General features: G+C 32.4%; 2 protein-coding genes across 7 annotated transcripts; one reads left to right on the forward strand and one right to left on the reverse strand.

The window, feature by feature from the left end:
* Positions 1–3700: 3700 nt before the first annotated feature.
* On the reverse strand, positions 3701–23838 carry LOC139488144 (casein kinase I-like). Of its 4 annotated transcripts, none has more exons than XM_071273557.1 (9): positions 23638–23838; positions 23445–23521; positions 22211–22321; positions 15533–15681; positions 14430–14658; positions 13756–13926; positions 13101–13249; positions 12702–12828; positions 3701–9140 (listed from the first exon to the last, which is right to left on the reverse strand). In XM_071273557.1, the coding sequence occupies exons 2-9, from the start codon at positions 23518–23520 to the stop codon at positions 8902–8904; spliced, it is 1251 nt and encodes a 416-aa protein (XP_071129658.1). In that variant the 5' UTR covers position 23521; positions 23638–23838; the 3' UTR covers positions 3701–8901. The 4 variants fall into 4 exon arrangements, with proteins under 4 accessions (XP_071129658.1, XP_071129657.1, XP_071129656.1 ...); XM_071273556.1 differs by having other exon boundaries at positions 3701–6523; positions 12690–12828; XM_071273555.1 differs by having other exon boundaries at positions 12690–12828; positions 23638–23831.
* On the forward strand, positions 16249–20861 carry LOC139488147 (uncharacterized). 3 transcript variants are annotated; one of them, XM_071273561.1, is made up of 3 exons: positions 16249–16530; positions 18080–18229; positions 20568–20861. In XM_071273561.1, exons 1-3 carry the CDS (start codon positions 16391–16393, stop codon positions 20686–20688), a joined length of 411 nt encoding a protein of 136 aa, XP_071129662.1. In that variant the 5' UTR covers positions 16249–16390; the 3' UTR covers positions 20689–20861. The 3 variants fall into 3 exon arrangements, 2 of the variants coding, with proteins under 2 accessions (XP_071129662.1, XP_071129664.1); XM_071273563.1 differs by having other exon boundaries at positions 18080–18225; XR_011655932.1 differs by lacking the exon at positions 16249–16530 and adding an exon at positions 17232–17349 and having other exon boundaries at positions 18080–18225.
* Positions 23839–24239: the final 401 nt, after the last annotated feature.

Genomic DNA, 24239 nt, shown 5'->3' on the forward strand with positions numbered 1-24239 from the left:
AAGGGTTCCACAGAACCCAGTGTCTCGCCTACTTTTGCTGTTAATCGCAGACTCAACAAAAATGAGGAAAAACATCAATAAAAATTTCCCTCTCGATACTGTCTTTTGATTGAAAGAAGCTTCCAAGTTTGGTAAAACAATCCAGGATAGTTTATGAATATAATAAATGGTTTATAACAGACTGTATGTAATGTTAACTGGAAGAAAACTAAGTCCATTTATAAGTAAAATACGGAAAAAGTTAATTTTTTTTTTACAAAATTTACTACTGAATAATATCTTATGATCAGAAACAAGCTTTTGTCTAAGTTTGGTCCAAATCCAGGATAGTTTAAGAACATTATAAAAATTTTAAAAACTTAAACCACAGAGTGAATGTTTTGTTTCTGGCAAAACAACTAAGTCCATTTATAAGTAAAATACGGAAAAGTGGAAATTTATTTCTACAAAATTTACTTCTGGATACTTTCTTATGATCATAAACAAGCTTCTGTCCAAGATTGGTACAAATCAGTATAGTTTAAGAAAGTTATTAAAATTTCAAAAAAACTTTAACCACAGAGTGAATATTTTTGAACGCCGCCGCCGCCGCCGACGACGACGACAACGGAATGTAGTCTCGCTTAGTCTCGCTTTTTCGACTAAAGTCGAAGGCTCGACAAAAAGGAGACAAACAGACATCAGGTAGATCGGTATCACTAATATGTGTGCCATGTAAATTTCTAGAACACATCACATCATCTGTACAAGCACATGCTTAACCACATAGACTTGCATGTAGGGTACTAACATCACTAAACCATAGATTTAGTTCAGGGTACTTATGCATGTAAAACACAGTTATTTGTTACACTGCAGGACTTCATGAATGTAGGTGACCAAATTTTTGTTGCTATCCTAGACTTTTCGAAAGCATTTGACTAAACAAATTATTACACAATCTAGATAAATATGGTGTGAGATGACCACTGAATAAATGGCTGGAAATGTTTCTCACAGAGAGAGAGAGAGATGAAAGCTATCAGTATCATTGACAGAGAGGAATCTAAAGATGCTACAGTCGACTGGGGAGTTCCGCAACTAATCGTACTAGGGGACCTTTCTTTTCCTGTCATATCAACGACCAGCCAGTTTAAGTAAAATCAACTGTTAGACTTTTGCTGATGATTGTCTGTTATACAGAAACAAAAAACAAAAATTACAAGATCCATAGTACACGGATGCCCCACTCGCACTATCATTTTACATGTTCACTGGACCGTGAAATTGGGGTCAATACTTTAATTTGGCATTAAAATTAGAAAGATCATATCATAGTTAACATGTGTACTAAGTTTCAAGTTGTTTGGACTTCAACTTCATCATAAATACCTTGACCAAAAACTTTAACCTGAGCTTCACACTATCTTCTTCTTTGTTCAGTGAACCATGAAATTGGGGTCAATACTTTAATTTGACATTAAAATAAGAAAGATCATATCATAGGGAACATGTGTACTAAGTTTCAAATTGATTGGACTTCAACTTCATCAAAAACTACCTTGACCAAAAACTTTAACCTGAAGCAGGACGAACGAACGGACGAACGGAGGCACAGACCAGAAAACATAATGCCCCTCTACTATCGTAGGTGGGGCATAAAAATTAAATTTTTAATTAGATTGAGTATGGAGACACATATACAACATACAAACCAACTGGAAATGACCCAGCGTAGAGCAGACAGATTTATCGATGAAATTACAAATCTAGAGAAGAAGGATCGGTCATCTAAATGCTTGACGTTATGGAACTAGAAAACCTCTAGTTGAACCTAAATCATAGTATCATAATACTTTAACCACTGAACCATAAAAAAGAGGTCAAGGTCAGATGACATGCGTCAGTTGAACAACTTACATCCTTTTCATTCACCACATATAGAGTAGACATATTGCTTATAGTATCTGATAAATGGACTTGACCACGAAAACTTAACCTTTTTCACAGATCCATGTCGAGGTTTAGGCCAGATAAAAACTGTCTGATAGCTGGAGGACCTTGCAATGTACGTACATACTCAAATTAGTTTGACTGTTGTCAATGAACCATGAAAATGAGGTCAAGGAAATGGATATATGACAAAGGAATAGTTCACAAGATTAGGCATCTATATACAAGGCATGAAACATCCAGGTCTTCAACATTATAAAACACAAAGTTTTCAAGTTAGTTAACGTTGCCGGATCCCTATCCCTGTAGTGCTTTCTGGCACAAAATGCCCAGGCTCCACAAAATTCATCGTTCAAGGGCTATAACTCAACTTCTTGCAAACTGTTTTGTTTTCAAGATTACCAAAAATAATTTCACTTTTTTTTCTTTGTAAACAACTTGGCCAAATGCTACCCAATATTTAATGTTCCTGAAAATCCTGTAAATGTTGAAAATAATGTATTTTCCTTCTATTAGCAAGGTTTTATTTTGCACACATGTTAGTAGGCAAAAACCTAAATAAAAGTAGTCATTAATTACCTACAATAGTAGAGGGGCATTATGTTTTCTGGTCTGTGGCTCCGTTCGTCCGTCCGTCTGTGGTTCCGTTCGTCCGTCCAGGTTAAAGTTTTTGGTCAAGGTAGTTTTTGATGAAGCTGAAGTCCAATCAACTTGAAACTTAGTTGCTTATGATATGATCTTTCTAATTTTAATGCCAAATTAGATAATTACCCAATTTCACGGTCCATGGAACATGGAAAAGGATAGTGCGAGTGGGGCATCCGTGTACATTGGACACATTCTTGTTTTTTTGTATCTTAAGTCACTAAAATGTTAACTATTGTCAATGTTGGGGTGAAAAGGAGAACCCCAAGCACATGTTTCATCCCTATTCATCTTTAAGTGCTGGTCATAAGTTTGTTAACTTTTGTAGTTTTCACATGTAGCTATCTGCTATATTTGTTTTTCTTTTATTGTTTTCAGAATTTTTAATTTAAACTTTTGTGCAAAACTGAAAATTTGAATTCATTCCCTACCTTTCATCTTATTCATCCACCATTTATTTTACAGAGGAAAATGTAAACTTAACTAGTAGTTCATTTATGTATCAATATCATTTTGCTTAGTTTCTTTTGTTACCTATTCTGATATCAGACTAAATGAGTTTTGCTCTGCATTTTTTTTTTAAATTCATTATTGACTTAGAGGTATAGGGGAGGGTTGAGATCTCACAAAACATGTTTAACCCTGTCAGGAGCCTCTGTTAGTCTTGTACGTTTTTTAATTTTAGTTCATTTATTTTTTGGAGATTAGAATTCAGGTGCATGAATTTCTTGCTGATTTGAAGACAATTGGTGGCCTTCGTCTGTTTTCTACTTTACTATTTTATAGCACAAAGTAATGCTTTATCTCATGTATAATGGTATTTAGGGGTTAGTTTCCTGACTTCAACAGTATCACCATATGACATCAAATAAATCAACTGGATTTTTTCCCCACTGTTCAACTCTCCTTTTATTCACGGTTGAAAATATCAAATGGTTCTGAATAAGAACTTGAGTACATTCTTATAATTTCCTGTCTCTTGCAGTGACAATTTGACCCATTTGTATATAAAGTTGGGATGCTGGATTTAAGTGTAAGAGGTTTAGTTCTCTTGCATTTCTTTTTTCTTTCTTAGCATATTAAGCTGACTGTACAAAGAAATAAATATAAAAACAAATGTCCATTAAAATTTGATGAATTTATTATTTACAATTGACCATTCATTATTTACAACTTTCATACAATACTATAACAAACACACCTTGAAGTACCATAGGCCAAAGACACAATAACCATTTTGACTTGGTTTTTTGTTAGCACAGAAGAGTTTGTGATTTATGTCACAAAATTAATGTTAATCTATAAAGAATCTGAAATTGCCAAATTTTTCTTTTACTTTCAGATACAACCAATATGTAGGGAAAACTGTACTATTTCTATCAAACCTTTTAAAAAAATGCTTATGCTTTTGAAGCAATTTTCAGTGCCACTCACTAAAATTATATTTCTCGGAGGTTTGTTATAATAATATTAGTGATGATAATAAATATATGTATATGAACATTCACAAATAATGTTGTATGATATTAAAGGTACTGAAATGATTTGGCATTGTACTTAGTATAGTAACCATTCATTCTTCAGTACCATTTTATTGTTAACATTAAATAAAAGACAAACTACTGTTAGATAAACAAATGATATTTAGTGATAAGTCCATTCCTTTCAATAACTTAAAATCTTGCCTACATCTGCTGCTGTTAGTGGTGAAATGTTATATAAACTAACAAAACCATTTTTGTATAAGGAAAATACAGAATTATATACAAATTATGTTTAAAATTTGGTCGAGGTTGCTTTATCATGTAGAAGCTACCATCAAAGTTTCATAAAATCTCTTAACTATATTAAAACGTTAATTGCAAAAGAAATTTTGTCTATCTGTTAATAAAATGCCATTGAAATCAACATGGATTGTTTTTTGTCTTGAGAAGAATCCTTAGATCTTGCAAACTTGATACAAATATGAATGCTCAAATACACTAACTGGTTATGTTTTGAATTCATTTAAACCAGTAAAACTTATAATGTTAAATGAAATAAAAATTGATGAAATATATGATAATTACAAAACAGTAAAGATTTAAACCTGAGAACTCAACTGGAATTGTTAATGAGTGATGATCTAAGCACAGATGTAATATATTAAATGACTAACAACATCTTTACAAGATTAAATGATGAGACAATTTTGTATCCTACAAAAAGAAGATTTCTTGAAATTGGACAGAAGCATTCACCGAGCTGAAAGGACTTCAAGTATGCAGCAAAAAAACACAGAAATTTCAGTGTAAATTTTGAATAAAAAGTTTGAACATCAAAACGATTTGGATATTTAATAATGAAAATGAATTGAGCACTTTTTGAATCACAATTCATTCAATAAAACACCCATGTTAGTCTTGCACAATAGTGAGGGTTTGTAACATTTATCAAATTGTTTTCACTCAGACAAAACATATGAACAGTTATCTTTTTGATTTAGATTACAATAGCAAAACACTTGTTATATCAATTGTTCTAAGACAATTATAAACAGAACAATATATAGCATTCTAACCTTCAACAATGAAGACTCTCAAATCACATCTGACTGTGCAACAGCATTACATATTCAAGTTAATATAGAGAATATTATTTAACCATGACAACACCAATATAGCATTTCATATTTCAAGATACCTCTGGGATTGATAGTTGTTATTATTATCTGAAAGAGCTTTATAAGAACAGCTTTGCACATTCCAATTTTGACTATGAGAAAGAAAAAAAAACTTTAAAATGACATTTTCACAAGTTGACAGTTGAAGGTAATAATTTTGAAAACAATTATCAATTAAATGTTTTTTGTTTAATTGTACTATGAAGTAGTGTTTTTGCATATTTTTAAAATAACTGACAGTATTCTTGCACACAAATTATTAAAATTTTATAAATATAAACCAATAACAACATATTCACATTTTAGTCAAATATTTTATACATCTCACTTAAAAAATATGTGATCCACACTTTTCATTCATAAAAAAACAATTCAAACATCTACACAAGGTGGGATTAATATTCTAAATGGTTAACTTGAAAAATTATTAAATAAAGTATTTATTTTGAAATTGCCTCCCTTTTAAAATTAAAAGAAAGTTCCAACATCTCCTTAAAATATATTGTACTCTTTTAAACATAGTTAGCTTACATTATATTAAAAACATCCAGTATGTTGCTCCGTGCATACTTTATAAAAAGGTGAATGTAAAACCTATTTTTATTTCTATATATGCATGCCCAAATTTATCAGATTCATATTAAAATATATTCTGTTCAAACCGATATCAAGTCAGAAATTTAACTATGATTGAATACAAAAGAAGTAAGAATGAAGACAAGCACATTGTATGTATGCAAGTTATGGAATACAAATGGAATATTCTTCAAAAATGACATTCTGGTGGTTTATTAGAGACTCATATTCAGTTTATAATACATATAACTGATGTGTACAGTTTTCATACAAACTCAACTTACTTATCATTTATTTTGAACTGTTTAAAAAACAAGGACCTACATAAAATACATTAGATTTATAAACGAATCAATCATTAACATTTATACAACCACATTAACACACACATGTAAATCATGTAGATGTTGACACATTTATATCACATTTCGCATAAAAATTGGCACCATCTTCCTCCAACAATTTGATTACAGCACTATCATTTTCGATTATGTCGAGACGAGCCTGTCCTTACAGGTATATCACCATCTTTTGAAGCACTTCCTCTCCTCATTGCTGAATTGACACCAGTTAAACCAGCCTGCATTGGAGCTGTAGAAATTCGTGTGGCATCACGTTGCAGTTGTTCAGCACCTGTAGGTATCCCTCGGTGAAGACGGGTGCTTGTTCTTCTTTCCCTTTCTCTAGAATAGGGTCTAGGTGATTCATCTGCCAATAATGTAACCAATTAATTATAAGTTTAAAGAATACTAAACAGCAGATTTTTATGAATTCAAACGAACATGATTTATTTAAAAACATCTGAAATATCTTCAAAATGATAATTGTTCATTATTTATTTCCTTATTTTAGTCTCCGTATATTCATTAATGAGTTAATTGAGCATCAAGGAAAAGAACATCTATCTTTGCATGTATAAATTTTATACCTCTTCTTACAAATGAACTTACCTGTGCTGTTTGGAGTCAGGAATACAGAAGACAGAACTTGTTCATTTGTATTTATTATTAGTTTTTTCCAATCACTGTGGATGTATTTATTCTAATTGATACCAAAATACTCCACAAATTAGGATGAACCTACTGCATGTATTTTTCTGTTGCCTTTTTTAATTGAAAAAAATTTGATGACTTTGAGTCGCAGAAGAGGTACATGTTTTCCTCACAAAAATGATTGTGCAAAGTCAAAGTTATGACTTAAAATGCCCATTCAGAATCAGTTATTATAATGATAGAGTCCCCATATGTTCAATAAACCTCTTTCCTTCAGAAATCCATCAATTACAATAATGTTTCATGTTTCACTGATAACTACCAGTAACATGATAGCAGGAACACAACTTTAACAAATTAGGTAGCCATTTTTCCTTGCACAGAAACCCAACACACTATTCCATCAGCACTGAGGTTTGAACATTATCCAACCCAACCAAATCTGCCAAGACTAGCTTTGTCAAATATTATTAAAAAGACATTTTTACACTTCCTCAAATACTTGACATTGCTTTCACTATGCTCTTAAATTTACTATTTTCTTGGTTTCCTCACACAAATACATTTCATATTCAACCTCTCTTAATACTTGATCCCCTTACAGCCAATTGCATTGAGTTTGTAGGTAAAGGTAATATCTTTGGTTAGCTTGCTTGCTAGCTGAACCTTGAAGTCATCAATAGTTTAGGTAAACTACCCTCCTATAAAAGTAGACAAGTCTGACAGATAGTCAATGTATCTGTCTGTAGGACTGGGCTACCTCGAAAGGAGGGCAGTTTACCTTATCTGATAATGACTTCACTGTTCAGCTAGCAAGCAAGCTAACCAAAGATATTACCTTTACCTACACACTTAATGCAATTGACTGTAAAATCATCCAAGTTTCAATTTAAAAAACAAACTAAAACTTAATTTCTTTAATAAGTTTTTAACTGACTAGCAAATAATCATCAGAATAAAATATTGCACAAAATTAAATACCACTAATATTCACTAAGCTTTCTCACTTTGCACACAACTTGTATCATGTTACACTCATCTCTCATTCATTTTTGCAATAAGAATTTTCTTCTGAACATAACAAAACAACTATCTTCTCCATATATGATATAATGTTACATTACAATGACTTTGGAATAACTCAATGAATGAATAATTTAACATATTTACCACTGCTCACAATGGAATGAACAATGAATTATATATAATTATATTCTCACTTACCATTCACTGATATTTAATTTATGATTAAAAAGCAGAAAACAAAATAAGCCTCACAAAAAAATGTTACTAAGCAAAGAAACAATTTGAAACAAATTATGTACAGAAGTATGGATTGCCATGGAAACCCTTACAAAAATCAATTATCCTCTGCAATGTCACATTGGTTTTAACCCAGACCACTAGTTACATCATGAAAGAACACATTTAAATTTGATAATTTCAGAATCATCATCGAACTGTAATCTTCATAGTTTCTGATTGAAACTACTCAAATAAACTGAATCACAAGTTAAAGAAAGACTCTTTTGAGCTACTATTTCAACTGACCAAATAGAAAACTGCATTACTTAACCATTTTCATTCAGGAAAAACTACATTATTTAACTTAATTTACTCTTATCTATGATGTAATTAATAAATATAAGATGAACTAAAAGCCTTAATTTACAAAAATCTCAAATTGGATGTTTCTTTGTGAAATGAAAGTGACTAAATTTACAGATATGAATATTGTGTGAGGGTTACATGGAACTTGTGTCTCACCTGCTCTTGCTAGATTTAATGCTTAGAAAAGTACACTATTCACTAAATTGGTAATTATCTTTGGTATATTTCACATTGAACACATTTTTCATGAAATTTCTATATTTATTTTGTATAAAATAAAAACTGAAAAAATAAAATGGGTTAACATAAATAATTTTCCCTAAATATGATTGTGGTTTCAATTTTGCAATTTCTTAGCAGGTGAGACAAAACCACTTCTTAATTCAGTCAGATCGCACCCATTCTGATGACTGTACACTAATTTACAACAGAAATCTAGCTTTCCATTATTAATTCAAAATGTCCATTACAATGATAACAATCTCATGATGGTTTTTGTTTTAACTGCTGTGGTCTATTTGAGTCCTGAATGATCCGCCTTAACTTAGCACTGTCATTTCCCACTGGAATAGGCAATCCTGAAGCCTTAAAGCTTATCCTTCCACCAGAAGATGGAGTAGCAAGTCTAGTTTCACCATCAGTAGCCTCAGCTCGACTTGTTGACAAAGACAACCTTGTAGGCATTCTGTCCCTTGTCCTAGGGGTTGTTGAACCTCGGGCATCTAAGATAGAGGAAAAGATAGAACTAGTCCTGACGTGTCAACCCAGAACTTGAAGAAGACAGGATGATACATGCAAAAACCAAAAAGCCATAACGAAAAACTCATGCAGGAAAATGATAAAACTAAACAAAATTAAGACATGCAAATGATACCAAAAAAATATCCAAACTCCAAAATAAATGAAGTGGCTTAGCCATGCTCAGACCAAACCCTATCTGACCAACTCCAGTGGGAAATGTTCTACTCTACACCACAATTTTACACATGCAGAAGTTATTTCCATCAAACTCAAAATAAAAATGTTTCAGACTAACTCTACTCAAAAACATTTATATCTAGTAATTTTTTTTGAAAAGCTGATTGATAATACAATGTTTTAGTAATATTTTAACTGATTCAGATTTCAAACTTTGTCAAACCATTACAATCATTCAATATTTTTCACATAAATAGTATGCTTAGAATGTCTTAAGTTTAGGTCTAGATGTTATACATCTGACATATTCAGTTACATGTTTTGAATTCCTGTATAAAAATTTAACTTTCTTTAGCACTGATCCTCATTTAATTCTACCATCTCCTTGAGAAATATCATCATTCAAGGACAATTTGTAATCCCTTACGGTTACAAAGAGTTTTAACAGATAACTACTACTCATTACAAGCTAGATCAAATGCTCATCAGACACATTACACTTGTTTGCACTAATATGATAGTAACAGCTACCAAATAGGTTTGTTTCCCTTTGTTTCGAACTGAGATATGCCATTGCTGCTAATACAACTTCCTGCCAAATACCATTGATGTTTTTTTTACTACTGTTGATTTAGCATTATAAGATTATAAGTTCCAAAAGTGTACTTGTCACAAATGTTAACTATCTAGACAGAGTTGAAACAAAGCCCTTATATAGAACAGAAAGACAGACTATCTGTAATGCCAAAACAAAGCAATCAAAAGGATTGCACCAAAACCCATATGGGAGGTTATCTTTAAAGAAAAGCATAGGCCATGATAGGGAATAATTATGTAAAGATCCACTACACCAAAATCAAGTTATAATGAGACATATTCCAAATTATCAAATTTTTAACTGTTTATATCTAAAGGTTTAAGACCCAAATTTTATTTCATGATTGTTTCATACATTCTACACAAAAGTTAAAATTAGTCATGGAAATAGTTTCCTAGGTCATTTCAGAGGTAGACATGTGTTCTCTGCAGACTATAAGAATTATAATCAGAAATGTACATTTAAGGTATCGTAAACCCCAACAATCATATGCATCAACAATTATTACTGCCGGTGCACAACTTTGTATCCTGTAGAAGAATCTGTACCAGCTTCACTAGAATCCATCCCGCTTTTTTAATGAAGTTTCAGATAAATGATGACGACAATGCAAAACAACAGTAATGACTCCTTTGACATGTGAACTACCAAAGCTGCCAGAGGACACAATAATGACCTTGTATCTAAATACCCAAATTTTGTTAGGACAATCCATCTATAGTTGTGTATCTTTTTAAATTGTCTCATTACAGCTTTAATAGAGAATAGGAGTACTAGAAGAACCATTTTCCAGATTGTATATTAACATGCATGTGTGTATTATGATGAAAGAGGGGTATTATAGCCATAAACATTAGTTACAAAGGAATGTATGAATGAATGAAAGAAGTTACATGATAAACCTTATTTACTGATGAAATTAATTAAACTTAAAACTTAACACATGCTACTTTCATTCCAGTTCAAGATTTACATTTACAAGAATCTAATTTCAACAGTAATTTACAAAATTGTTTAAATAATGTATATATCAATATTTTCAACAAAAAAAGTTTCATTTACTGTAGACAAGTGTAATTCCTTTTAATTTGTAGTGTTGGTGTTCTTATTTTCAAACTGTCTGGTGTTTCATTTATAAGTTTATTGCTTAAATGTGATATTTAATTTCTCTTTTATGTTGTCAGAGTTGGATTTCATAAACAATATGCATGTTACACACATTTCTCTGAAATAATCCTACAGAAAATCATCAGCTGGCTGCTGTAGAAGTAATTATTAAATTAGTCCATAGCCTACTTGTCCCATAGAGTTTTTTTGTATACTTTGCTGCAACTATCCTAAATACAAAACAAATGTTGGGAATACACACTCAACTTAGTGAAACTATAGACTTTGGACTGGGATTTCAATTAACTAATGCTTTTAGAAAGGTCATATACAGTTGTAATTGAATGTTTCAACAACTAATTGAAAACAAGAGTGCACACGCTGAAATGTCTCACCTTCTTTTACTAATCGTTAATATTATGCTGATAGTCCCAAGTATAAAGCTTTATTATAACTGTCACATAAACTTAACATTAACCAAGATAATTAAACAAAGACCAATGAACCACGAAAATGAGGTCAAGGTCAGATGAACCATGCCAGGCAGACATGTACATCTAACAATGCCTCCATACAACAAATATAGTTGACCTATTACTTATAGTTTAAAAATAGACCAAAACACAAAAACTCAACACTGCAATGAACCATGAAAATGAGGTCACGGTCAAATAAAATATGTGCGACTGACATATAGATCATAAAATATTTCCAGACACCAAATACAGTTGACCTATGGCATATAGTATTAGATAAAATGAGGTCAAGGTTAGATGACATCTGCCCGCTAGACATGTACACCTTACAATCATTCCATACAATAAATATAGTACACCTATTGCATAAAGTATAAGAAAAAGACCAAAACACAAAATCTTAACTATTAACCACTGAACCATGAAAATGAGGTCTAGGTCAGATGACACCTGCCAGTTGGACATGTACACCTTACAGTCCTTCCATACACCGAATATACTAGCCCTATTGCTTATAGTATCTGAGATACAAAATGTATGGACTTAACCACCAAATCTTAACCTTCTTCAATGATCCATGAAATGAGGTCGAGGTCAAGTGAAAACTGTCAGAAGGGCATGAGGACCTTGCAAGGTACGCACATACCAAATTTAGTTATCTTATTTCTTATAATAAGAGAGAATTCAACATTACAAAAAATCTGAACTTTTTTTCAAGTGGTCACTGAACAATGAAAATGAGGTCAAGGACATTGGACATGTGACTGAAGGAAACTTCGTAACATGGGGCATCTTTATATGAAGTATGAAGCATCCAAGTCTTTCACCTTCTTAAATATAAAGCTTTTAAGAAGTTAGTTAACACCGCCGCTGCCCCTGGATCACTATCCCTATGTCGAGCTTTCTGCAACAAAAGTTGCAGGCTTGACAACAATCAGTTGAAATTATGAACTTCTCTTAAAAAAAGGCCAACAGACAAAGTAATAGTTTGTTATAAGACTTCCTGTAACAAAACCTTGTTTAAATAGAATGATCTTCATCCATACAGTAGACAAAACATGTAGCTAATACAACTCCTGACCAAACTTGACCAAAAAATCCAGACAAACTAGACAAAAAGTAGAGAAAAACTTCTTTTGTCTTTCAGATAAAAGTATTCTTTCTCTACTTACTATCGTAATCACCTGGAGGTGTGGCTGCTGTGACTGGCATTTGATCATTTTTCATCCGACTACCACCAGCTGTGCCATGCACTGGACGGGCAGAGGATCCAATTTTACCTCTGTCTGAATCATCATTATTACGTCCTCCCTAAAAATCAGGTAAATGAATTATGGTTATTTTGTTTTGCTTAGATAGTATCAACTTTAAAGTGTTACACAAAGAAATATTTATGCTATAGCAAAAGCTTTCCTTTAAAAATATTTAAAATCCCTACAATAGAGCCAAGTGTTCAATTTGCAAGTTAAGCTAGTGTTTCCTCAATACAATATTTTACAAGATCTCTTTTTACTGCTATTTGTGAATAAGTGGAATTGTAAGCCAAAGGAAACACAATCCTTTTATTTTGAATCATTACTTACAAATTTTAACATGTTCCAGTCAAATACATAATCGTAGGTAAATCCTTGGCGATGGAACAAATTCCTGAAGAGCTGTCGTAGATAAGAATAATCTGGTTTGTCATCAAACCGTAGAGATCGACAAAAATTCAGGTAGGTGGCAAATTCAGCTGAAATAAAATTTGTACAATTCTGAAGTGAGTACTCTATTAATTATTCCTATGAACGAAGTATCAAAACCAATCATTTATTTTATTTAAGGTTGTACCTAACACTACAGGGAGATAACTCTGTAAAATCAGCTAAACGTTTTTATCACGTTGTGTTGTTAAGGAAATATTAAGCTTCTCAATGATCAAAATTAGTGTTTATCAAACTGCTATGTAACCAGTGTTATTTTTCTGATAAATTGGTTGATTTAATTTTTTTGAAAGTTTTATATTTTTGTCAAAGGGTCAAAGTAAATACTTTGTCAAAATTTTATGAAAATTTAACGAGCCAAATAAATTTTAGTGAAGGTGTTGCTTTTCTAGCATAAAATTCTAATTCTTATTGTCTGCACCATTTGCAAAAGAATTTAAACCCACCTAAAGTTTGCAAATAAAAAATCAAAGTTAAGTTTGTGTGACAATTTTTCTTTAATTAAAATTTCCCTGTTGATGTGTTTTTAACTTACAAGGAAATCCTTTACATAATTCTTCAATAGGTGTTGACATTTTCTTTTCACTAATACGTTCATACTTCTGTCTTTTTGTAGCTGCCTTCAGACCCTGCCAAGGTAAACTTCCCCGCAAGAAGTACATAAACACATAGCCTAAGGACTCCATATCATCTCTCCTACTTTGTTCTAAAAATAAAATACACCTCACATACATGTAGCTGATTTATTTATTATACAGATAAAGTGTTGATAAATCGATGAAATTCAGATTCCAGTAAGATTCAACTTGTCCTGATTTCCATGCTTCAAGTCTACCTTACGAAGTTACAAAAAAATATTGGTCTAAATGTACATTGCAAGAATTAGAAAAAACAAGAAGTTACTTGCTGAATCATTCATATGATTATTTGACATTGATGGATGGTTCCATAATAACTATTCAAAGTTACACCTTACAACACAGTTTAATTGCAGCCTAGATAATAACATTTTGTTTCGTTGTGTTAATCATGAATTGTTTTAATGTTGTAACTATTTCTCGCATAAATCTCTACACTGACACATCCTGAGCAAAAAACCTCCAGTATAGTGTATTAAGCAGCTTCAAATTTTATTTCTTCAATAAATCAATGTACTATACTGTACATGAAAATACAAAAATATTATTTAACAACAAATGTGCACATTACCTATTCCTAAATGTGTGTTAATACTGGCGTATCTGGCTGTTCCAGTGAGATTCTTGTTTTCCCGATATGGAATATGTTGATGTGTCCTGGCATCTCTATATTTTTTAGCAAGTCCAAAGTCTATAATATACACAAGATTTCCTTTCTTTCCAAGTCCCATTAGAAAATTGTCAGGTTTCACATCTCTGTGTATAAAGTTTTTGGAATGAATATATTCAATCCTACTAATCTGAAAGAAAATGATATTAAATAAAATTACAACAAATTCATAATGAGGCAATTGATATGGATTTTATAACTTAAGTATATACATACATTGATTGTTTTAAAATCTCTAAAGTATTTCAGACTATTTTCATATTATGATGTATTTATAAACTGATGTTCAGTAGTTGTTGCTTGTTGATGTGGTTCATAAGTGTTTCTTGTTTTTCATATATACAGATTAGACCGTTGGTTTTCCTGTTTGAATTGTTTTACATTGTCATTATATATATATACTAATCAGCTGAGATAATTGTTGCACTAACTCTTCTGAAACAAGAATGTGTCCTCAGTACACGAATGCCCCACTCGCACTATCATTTTCTATGTTCATTGGACCGTGAAATTGGAGTAAAATCTCTAATTTGGCATTAAAATTAGAAAGATCATATCACAGGGAACATGTGTACCAAGTTTGAAGTCGATTGGACTTCAACTTCATCAAAAACTACCTTGACCAAAAACTTTAACCTGAGGCGGTACAGACGGACGGACGCACAGACCAGAAAACATAATGCCCCTCTACTATCGTAGGTGGGGCATAAAAACATATATAACACTTTATCATTTAACTTTACTTTATCATATGTTCATGTAACTTTATAGCCCTTCATAGCTTGCTGTTCTGTGTGAGCTAAGGCTTCGTGTTGAGACCATACTTTGACCTATAATGGTTTACTTTTACCAATTGTGACTTGGATGAGAGAGTTGTCTCATAGGCACGCATACCACATCTTCGTTTATCCATTAGACTCCTCTTTCTTGTATAACATAAATAAAGACTTAAAATTAGAACAATACAAGATTAGTTCACAACATTTCAATGAGTAATACTTTACCAACTGATCAGCTAATAACAATACAGTTTTTAAACTGAATTTGCGTGAGCAAAAATTAAACAGATCCTCAAGACTAGGGCCTAATAACTCCATCACCATCACATTGTAGTCTCCTTCTGCACCACACCATTTTATTGTAGGTATACCAACTAAAAATAAATGTGACATTTGTTTAAAACAGTTCCTCAACACATATTGATTCAAATTTTGTGTCATTTGGCCTCTGGTGGATTGTTTTCATTGTAAGCACTGATAGCACTCGTAAAATGGGTTTAACAACACATCCACACAATATTTCTTGGATCTTTTATCTTCTGATCAGTTAATTAATGCACCACCCTGCATCCCAAAATACATGATACACCAGCCAATCAAGGGATGTATATTATAAAATCTCTTTTTAACATACACAAATTAAAGATTAATGATCTCCGCCAATTCATCAAACAAATAGAAACTGGGTCAGGGTCCCTAATAGACCTTGAGATGAGGAACTCAGATGACGTAATTAAAAAACAATATTAGTCCGCGATACAATTGTGGATGCTGTGATTTTAAAAATGGACATAAATGAACAATAAGAACTGTTTTATAGAGCTGATGTGATGAGAAAAGAAATATGTAGATTTGACCTGAAATAAATTATTAGAAAGGACAATTTTTTTATTGAGTTTTATGATCAGAATTTTGGGATTATTTCATGTGGAGAGTGACATTTTTCACCATCTTCCGGGGTCCAGCAATTTACGAAAAAAGTAATCTCACTTGCCACCCCGAAAATTTAACCAAACATGTATAAATGTATCAGCTTCGATATGAGCCATCCTACATGTTCAAGTAAACGATATGGACTGAGCAATGGAGGAAAACGTTACCATTGTCGCCTATGGAGAATTAATTAAAAATGTTGACCCAAATTGTGAACTATTATTTCAAAGGTGTTGGAGTGTTTCATGGTTCAATGATCACAATTTCGGATGGGAGCTGCTGAAATCGAGGTCAGTTACACTCTTTTAGTGCTATTTGATTAAAAAGAATACAAAATGGCTACCAATAATTTAGATTTTTATCAAAAATATACCAATTTTATACTTATAAACAGTGAAGAGGCAGAAAATGGGGCATGCATTATTTGGACTGGGGCCACTCAGAGGAGAAATAATTATATTCTAGGGATGATCAATGTCACATACCCAAATGCCAAACGTACTAAAATGAATGTTGCACGTTTAGCAAAAATTTTGCAATTGAAATCTACTGATTTAGCCAAAAATTTAGATGCTTCACACCTTTGTCATAATGCATTGTGTGTGAATACAGACCATATTGTTTTAGAACCTCGGGAGATTAACAATCAAAGAAAAATATGTGTAGCTGCACACCAATGCACCACACATATTGTGCATGGCACAAACTATACTAACTGCATGCTGAATCTGAAATTGTGGTTTGTTATGATTTTGTAGTAAACATATGCACCTTGCACATTTTACCTCCACATTTATAATCATCTCTGAAAATACAAGTTTTTAACACAAGTAAAAAACGAAAATGGGAAAAAAGCCCACCCTCATACCCCCAAGACACTGAAACAAACATGGCAAACATGTTTATGCAAGATTATAAGTTCAGTCAAACATTTATGTGGTTTTTTTCGCCAGTGTTTACTAATTTTTACAGTGCAAGGGGAGTAACTCTTGATGGTTTCATTACTGTGTCAGAAAACTAGGTCATTCAATCAACAGGTGATCACAGGAAGTAAACATGCGGTAGAGAACTAAATGAAAGTGAAACATAGAGACAAATCAATGAACAAAGTATGACAGTCAATAATTAAATAAGTTAACAAAAAACAAAAGAAAAAATAACAGAAAGGAAAAAATCCAAATATGACATCGAGTTACAAAGGCAAACTGTGAATGACCTAATGTTGTAATATTCATTTTACATGGTTTTATTTTGTTTATAATTTTGTTTCAAGGTATGTGTTTTCCAATAAATGCATGTACTGTGGCTGGATGCATGCATGCATGCATGCATTGGGAGATATGAAGTAGTCTTTTTGTCTGATACAAGGTTTATTTCAGTGTCTTGGACCATTATCCCATTTTCATAACAAACTTAAAATAAACAAACTTTTTAATTTAAAAAAAAACACAACTAACTCATATCATGCTCATATATTCCTGAAAAGTGTTTGTTTTAATATAATATAAGATGTTTAGTATTCTCTGTAAATAAATAAATAACTACATATGCTTCCTGAAAGGCTGAAAGAAAACCATATTGTGTAACCTTTTAATATAAATGTTAATCTGGCCATGAACTACAACCTGGCTGTGGAACGAATTCTTTCGGACTTGAATTCTGACATAGCTTTGGTTCTAACTGATGTTTTTTATATCCACTAATCAACCTGTTTCGCACTCTCTTGTTTAACAAGAAATCGATAGCCTGTTTTTTACGAGCTTTTAACCTGTTTAATTTGACACGTAAACTTTTTTGATATGCACAATCATATATTTCACGTTTACGTATTTTTTTCAGAGCCACTACAGCACGAGACTTTCTACCCAGACCACAACCTACAGCTTTTAGGGTCTTAGCCAATGCAACATCCCGTTTATTATTGACTTTCAAGACTGCTGCAGATGCACGGCCTAAGGCATTGCGAGAAAAATTCTTATTCTTCGGTAGGTATGTAGAAATTGTCCTATTGACGGACTCACACTTATTTGTATTGCTGAAAAATTGCATCTGATTTAATGCGGTCTGAGACAGTTTCATTTCTAACAATGATTCTATTAATAATTTGTCAGTCTTATTTGGTTTCAAAGACCCATTTTGTAAACCATGACTGCTAAGGTTAATAGATTTGTACCACCAACTAGTTTTTATACCACCATTACATAGTGTTATGCTCCATCTACACGTATCGCTACAATTACCACTATAACAATTCACAACAGACTTAACAATGCGTGGCAAACATTTTGAAATTTGTTGTCGGTCACCATTATATTTTGCAAATAAACATTTCATTATACCATGTGAACGTAATTTTAAATCATTGGCAAAAGCTATTTTAATATCATTCCTCTGGGCCTTTGTAGCTCCAGGGAACATACCGACACTAAATTTTGCTCGCAATACCTCACGGAACTGACTTTGACCCCGGTGAATAGTATCTGCCAGTCTATTTACTGACCATAAAGGGTCAAATATTTCCTGCATTGCTTCTTGTAGACCTTGTACACTTTTTGCATCCCCATCAGTAGTACAATAGTCCACAAGTAAATCAAGTTTAGCAATTTTTTTACCTATTTCATACCCAAGATCCTTCTCACTCAAAGGATCATACCTATTTGTATTTGATGTGCAGTACTCGTGATTAGGACATTCAATGTCATAACCTTTACCGCGTAACCATGCACCAACCCAGCAAAGTTTGTTTACAAGGTGAAAACCAATGATATCATGATTGTCAGTTTCATTTTCACAGGCAATACCAATGACTTGTGATGCATTTTGTCCCATTTTATGCCTACTTTTTATATGCACACTCTGATAGGTACCATCCAATTGTAATTTTACAGGACTATTTTTATTTAACCCTAAGGTTTCATTTCTCTTTCTGAAACTCTCAACCACTTGTTCGGTTTCATTTTCCGCAAGTTTTACAACCTTGTCACAAACAGTATTTGTTATTCTCTGCATTGTTCCTTTTGACATAGGAGGAATACATGAACTAGTTAAAAGTAGTCGCGCGCTATCATTACCAATATTACAGTTTATCACGCCAGTCTGAAACCCATAGTTAATTGTAGCACTCTTGCGACCAGCACGTCCTGTGTCAATTTCTCTAAATAGTTTATATTTTTCTGAAATAAATTTACACTTGGTACACTTCATTTTCCAAATCCAACCAAGACCCCATTGAGTCTCTTGTACCAGTTCAAAATGTGGAACAACACACTTTGGACTTTTATTTAAATGACATATTATAAGACTATTGATCATTAAAATATTAAGATCTCTATCTACTGTTCTATTTTCAGTACTTTTCTCCTCTAAATATTCATCTAAATAATCATCTGACAATTTATGCGGTCTGAGTAGTTTGACTGTAGTGGCACATTTTTCAGTTTGGGGAGCTACATAAGATTTTTTATCGTAACTCTCTTTTGAGTACAGCTTAAATTCCTTTTCTGTAAGGCGGGGTAACCAGACAGATTCTGTGGTGTTTTTAGGAGTCAAATCTGTAGTGGAATTAGAAAGTTTAAGTTTAGGTGGTGCAGGTAAAACTTGCATAGATAAATTTTTTAAAACCTGTGTAGATGGAGGTGTAGATGGAGCTGTAGATGGAGCAACACCATTAATAACACTACAACCTTGATCTGTTGTTAGGGATACACAACGCAATAGATGGGCTTGGTTACCAACCTTATATTGGTTTCTTTTCCTTTTCCCTTTCATTATTGAATAAATACACACTCTGTTATGTTTGTATAATTCTAAATTATGACATCATAAAGTCATGACGTCACAAAAGCGATGACGTCACAATGTTATCTTCACTAAAGAAAAGCACCATTTTTCCCTATTTGAACACTCACACAAAAAGAACTCTAAAATGGTTATTACTTGATGGATTTTAAAACTAAAACCTGTTTTAGAATTGTCTGTGAATGATCTTAACAGTTATTAAAAAATAAAAATGTTCTATTCCTTCTATGAAAGAAATAAATATCAAAAACATTATTTTCTGAGTGAAAAAATCCTTAAATCTACCTTATTTACAGTAAAAAACACAATATTTTCATGATTCATCATCTAAACATGATGATTTTTATAAAGTCAGTTAGGTAATGAAGGTTTGTTAAATGGCACTTTAAGCTATGAAGAGTCTTAATCAATGTCTAAATTGTGAATTGATAACATATGGATTTTGTGCTTTTTTTCTACTAAAAGATATAAGGAACAGTAATAAGCATGCTTACTTAAAAATACTAAAAATTAACTTATTTTATTTCAGATGCGGAAAAAAACTTCACAGAATTGTTCGAAAAGGTGTACCGAAGAAATTCATACTGCAATACAAGTGGAATCTGACATTTGCTGATCTAATATGGGTCAGGGTCCCTAATAGACCTTGAGATGAGGAACTCAGATGACGTAATTAAAAAACAATATTAGTCCGCGATACAATTGTGGATGCTGTGATTTTAAAAATGGACATAAATGAACAATAAGAACTGTTTTATAGAGCTGATGTGATGAGAAAAGAAATATGTAGATTTGACCTGAAATAAATTATTAGAAAGGACAATTTTTTTATTGAGTTTTATGATCAGAATTTTGGGATTATTTCATGTGGAGAGTGACATTTTTCACCATCTTCCGGGGTCCAGCAATTTACGAAAAAAGTAATCTCACTTGCCACCCCGAAAATTTAACCAAACATGTATAAATGTATCAGCTTCGATATGAGCCATCCTACATGTTCAAGTAAACGATATGGACTGAGCAATGGAGGAAAACGTTACCATTGTCGCCTATGGAGAATTAATTAAAAATGTTGACCCAACTATTAGATTTAAACCATAATCATATTTTTGTTTACAAATGAAGTTGTTTATGTTTTTTAATTGTTCATGTATCAAGCTTTTTTTTCCAGACTTTAAAAACAAACAGGTGCCCTACAGGGCGCAGCTTTATACGACTGCAGAGGTCGAACCCTGAAAAAGTTGGGGCAAGTATGGACATAACATTCTAGCTTGATACAGCTCTGAATTTGGATTGTGATCAAATTCTTGACATAATATGAGTTTTTGACACAAAACAAATGTCTTACAAATCTATTATGCAATATTGTGCAATTAAAGATTTCTTCTTCAAACTTTTCAAATATTTGGAATTTGAGATACTTTGGAAAAAATTTGAAAACAACTACCACCCCCTTTTTTTTGCAACAAACCTGACATTTCTTTATACATTATTTACAAGTAGTGTCAGGGAGGTAAATCCTGTCTTACCAAACAATATATGTTAACTGTTTTTTATTTACCTTCCTAACACTGCTTTTAAATTGTCTTAATTGTCCATTGACCAGAAAAACCTGGTTTCCCCCCTTTTTTGGCCCCCCAATTCCAAAACATTTAAAGCAATAAGCCATGCACAATCATCAATTCCTATATTTTTAAATCAACAAGAATGTGTCCAAAGTACATGGATGCCCCACTCTCACCATCATTTTCTAAGTTCAGTGGGCCGTGAAATTTAGGTCAAAACTCTAATTTGGCATTAAAATAAGAAAGATCATATCATACATGGCATAGGGAACATTTATACAAAGTTTCAAGTTAATTGAACTTCAATTACATCAAAAACTACCTTGACAAAAACTTTAACCTACAGCAGACAGACGTGCGAACAAACGGACCAACAAACAGACGCACAGACCAGAAAACATAATGCCCCTCTACTATTGTAGGTAGGCATAAAAATAATATTTTCAGGTTGAAATTTCAATACTTAAAACATTGCAGGCTTCCCTTTTTGGCCTTATTTATGGTTTAAAAGTTAAAATGTATATACCCAGTGCAATAGTCTATACATATATATAGATGAGCATTTGTGTACCTCACAAAATTTTTGATTATCAGTAAAAATACTTACCACCACCTTGCATCATGCGATATATTTTGCTTTCTATATGCAGTTGTGGATGTTTTGTTTTGACACATTCTAATTTGATAGCAACTTCTTCACCATTAGAAATATCAGTACCTGTAATAAAATTTAAAAAAATTTAAATAACATGTTTATTCGAACAAAATTACATTTAATCTATTATCTTTGAATTTCAACACTTTGGGACCTCACATTGTTATTCATGATTACATTTTGTAATTTCTTTGTCAATTGTTACTTTCACAAGAAACATTTTTACAGTTTAATTGTAATGATACTTGTTAACTTTGAATTCCATTGAATACAGAATACATTGACATGAGGTGACTGGAAGGGATCGAAGTTCCACTAGCTGCCACCAACTCATGGTATGGCTATGCAATGTAAAAAAAATCCATCTTACAATGAATTTAACTAGAGGCTCTAAAGAGCCTGTGTCCCTCACCTTGGTCTATGTGCATATAATAAACATAGGATTTGCTCTAAATGCTTTGTTTTCATAGATATAAGCCAAAATCTACACTTTACCCCTATGTTCTATTTTTAGCCATGGTTGGTTGGCCGTGTCACCAGACACATTTTGTAAACTAGATACCCAAATGATGATTGTGGCCAAGTATGGTTAAATTTGGCCCAGTAGATTCAGAGGATAAGATTTTTGCAAAAGTTAACAACAACAGACGACGACTGACACTGAGTGATGACTTTTCTCACTGGCCAGGTGAGCTAAAAATGTTAACTTTCTTCCTCACAGTTACACTTGCACATTTCCCTGTTACTTGTTTATGTTGTCAGACACCATGGACACACCAGAGTACAGTTGTAAAATTTCTCTAAATGCTCAAATTTGTAATACCAAAAATAATCAAGAAAATAAAATGTGCAACAAGGATCTCCTCCTCTTTCTCAGGTTCTTATTTGGGTTAGGATTATGTGAACCCTTCAATAGAAGACCTGCCAAACAATCCATTGTTGTTATATATACAGTAGTTTTGCCTGCATTTACTTTAGTCTTAATTAGAAGATCCATTGCTTTTCAGTAAGACCAATACAGCTTGTTTCAGCATTAGGGTCAGTGTATCTCAATATGAACTAGGTCTTGTGAAGTGTACGAAGGCCAAAATATGTAATATTTTAAACCACAATAATTTGAACAAGTCAACATACATGATATAAAATTAAACTGGCATATTCTTTGTTCATAGTTTTTGTGACTCACCAAGGTAAATATCACCAAAAGATCCACTACCAATTTTTCTCCCAAGCCTGTACTTGTTTCCTACTCTAAGCTCCATGCTAAAATACAGATAAGACACGGATTAATAACAATATTTCTAAAATTTGACAGATGAAAACAAAAGGTTTACGTAGCTACTATATAGACCGAATTTCTGAGTAGTTCCATTACTTACTCTGAATCGTAATCGACTTAAAATTGGGTTCAAAATGTAGATTAATGTCTCTTCTGAAAGAAAATTGAAGAAACGAATGCCATTTCAATATATTTTTTGGCAGATGGTCTCGATTTTGTTGATACTACTCTATTATTCGTCCATTATTTACTAGGATATCGGTTGCCCGACATCAGTGCGCATGACATAACTTTATTTTCCGGGACAAAAAAATATGTGAAACTCCCTTCCGGTTGTAAAACGAAAGTGAAAGTACATACAAAAATTGAAACCGTTTATCATAAATATTTTACATTCTATTTGGTCCTGCCTCTTAGTTTATCCTGACGTTTTTTAAATCAATTGTCACCCTCTCTTTTTTTTGCAATTGTCTCTTGTCCTGCCTTTTTTCAAATTTCATCCTAACGTAACGGTACCCAAATTGCACCTATTTATCAAAAATAGCAGCGAAAATCCTAACAAGATTTCCTAGAGACTAAAAAAATGGTATTTTATGATTTGATACTATGCACGTCTTTCAACATAGGTAAAAATATTTAGATATACACAAAACGTTCACAATATTTATCAACAGATGAAGTGTTTACTGAAAAAGCAAAATG

Source organism: Mytilus edulis, chromosome 9, assembly GCF_963676685.1.
Source record: "Mytilus edulis chromosome 9, xbMytEdul2.2, whole genome shotgun sequence".
Classification (NCBI taxonomy): Eukaryota; Metazoa; Mollusca; class Bivalvia; order Mytilida; family Mytilidae; genus Mytilus; species Mytilus edulis.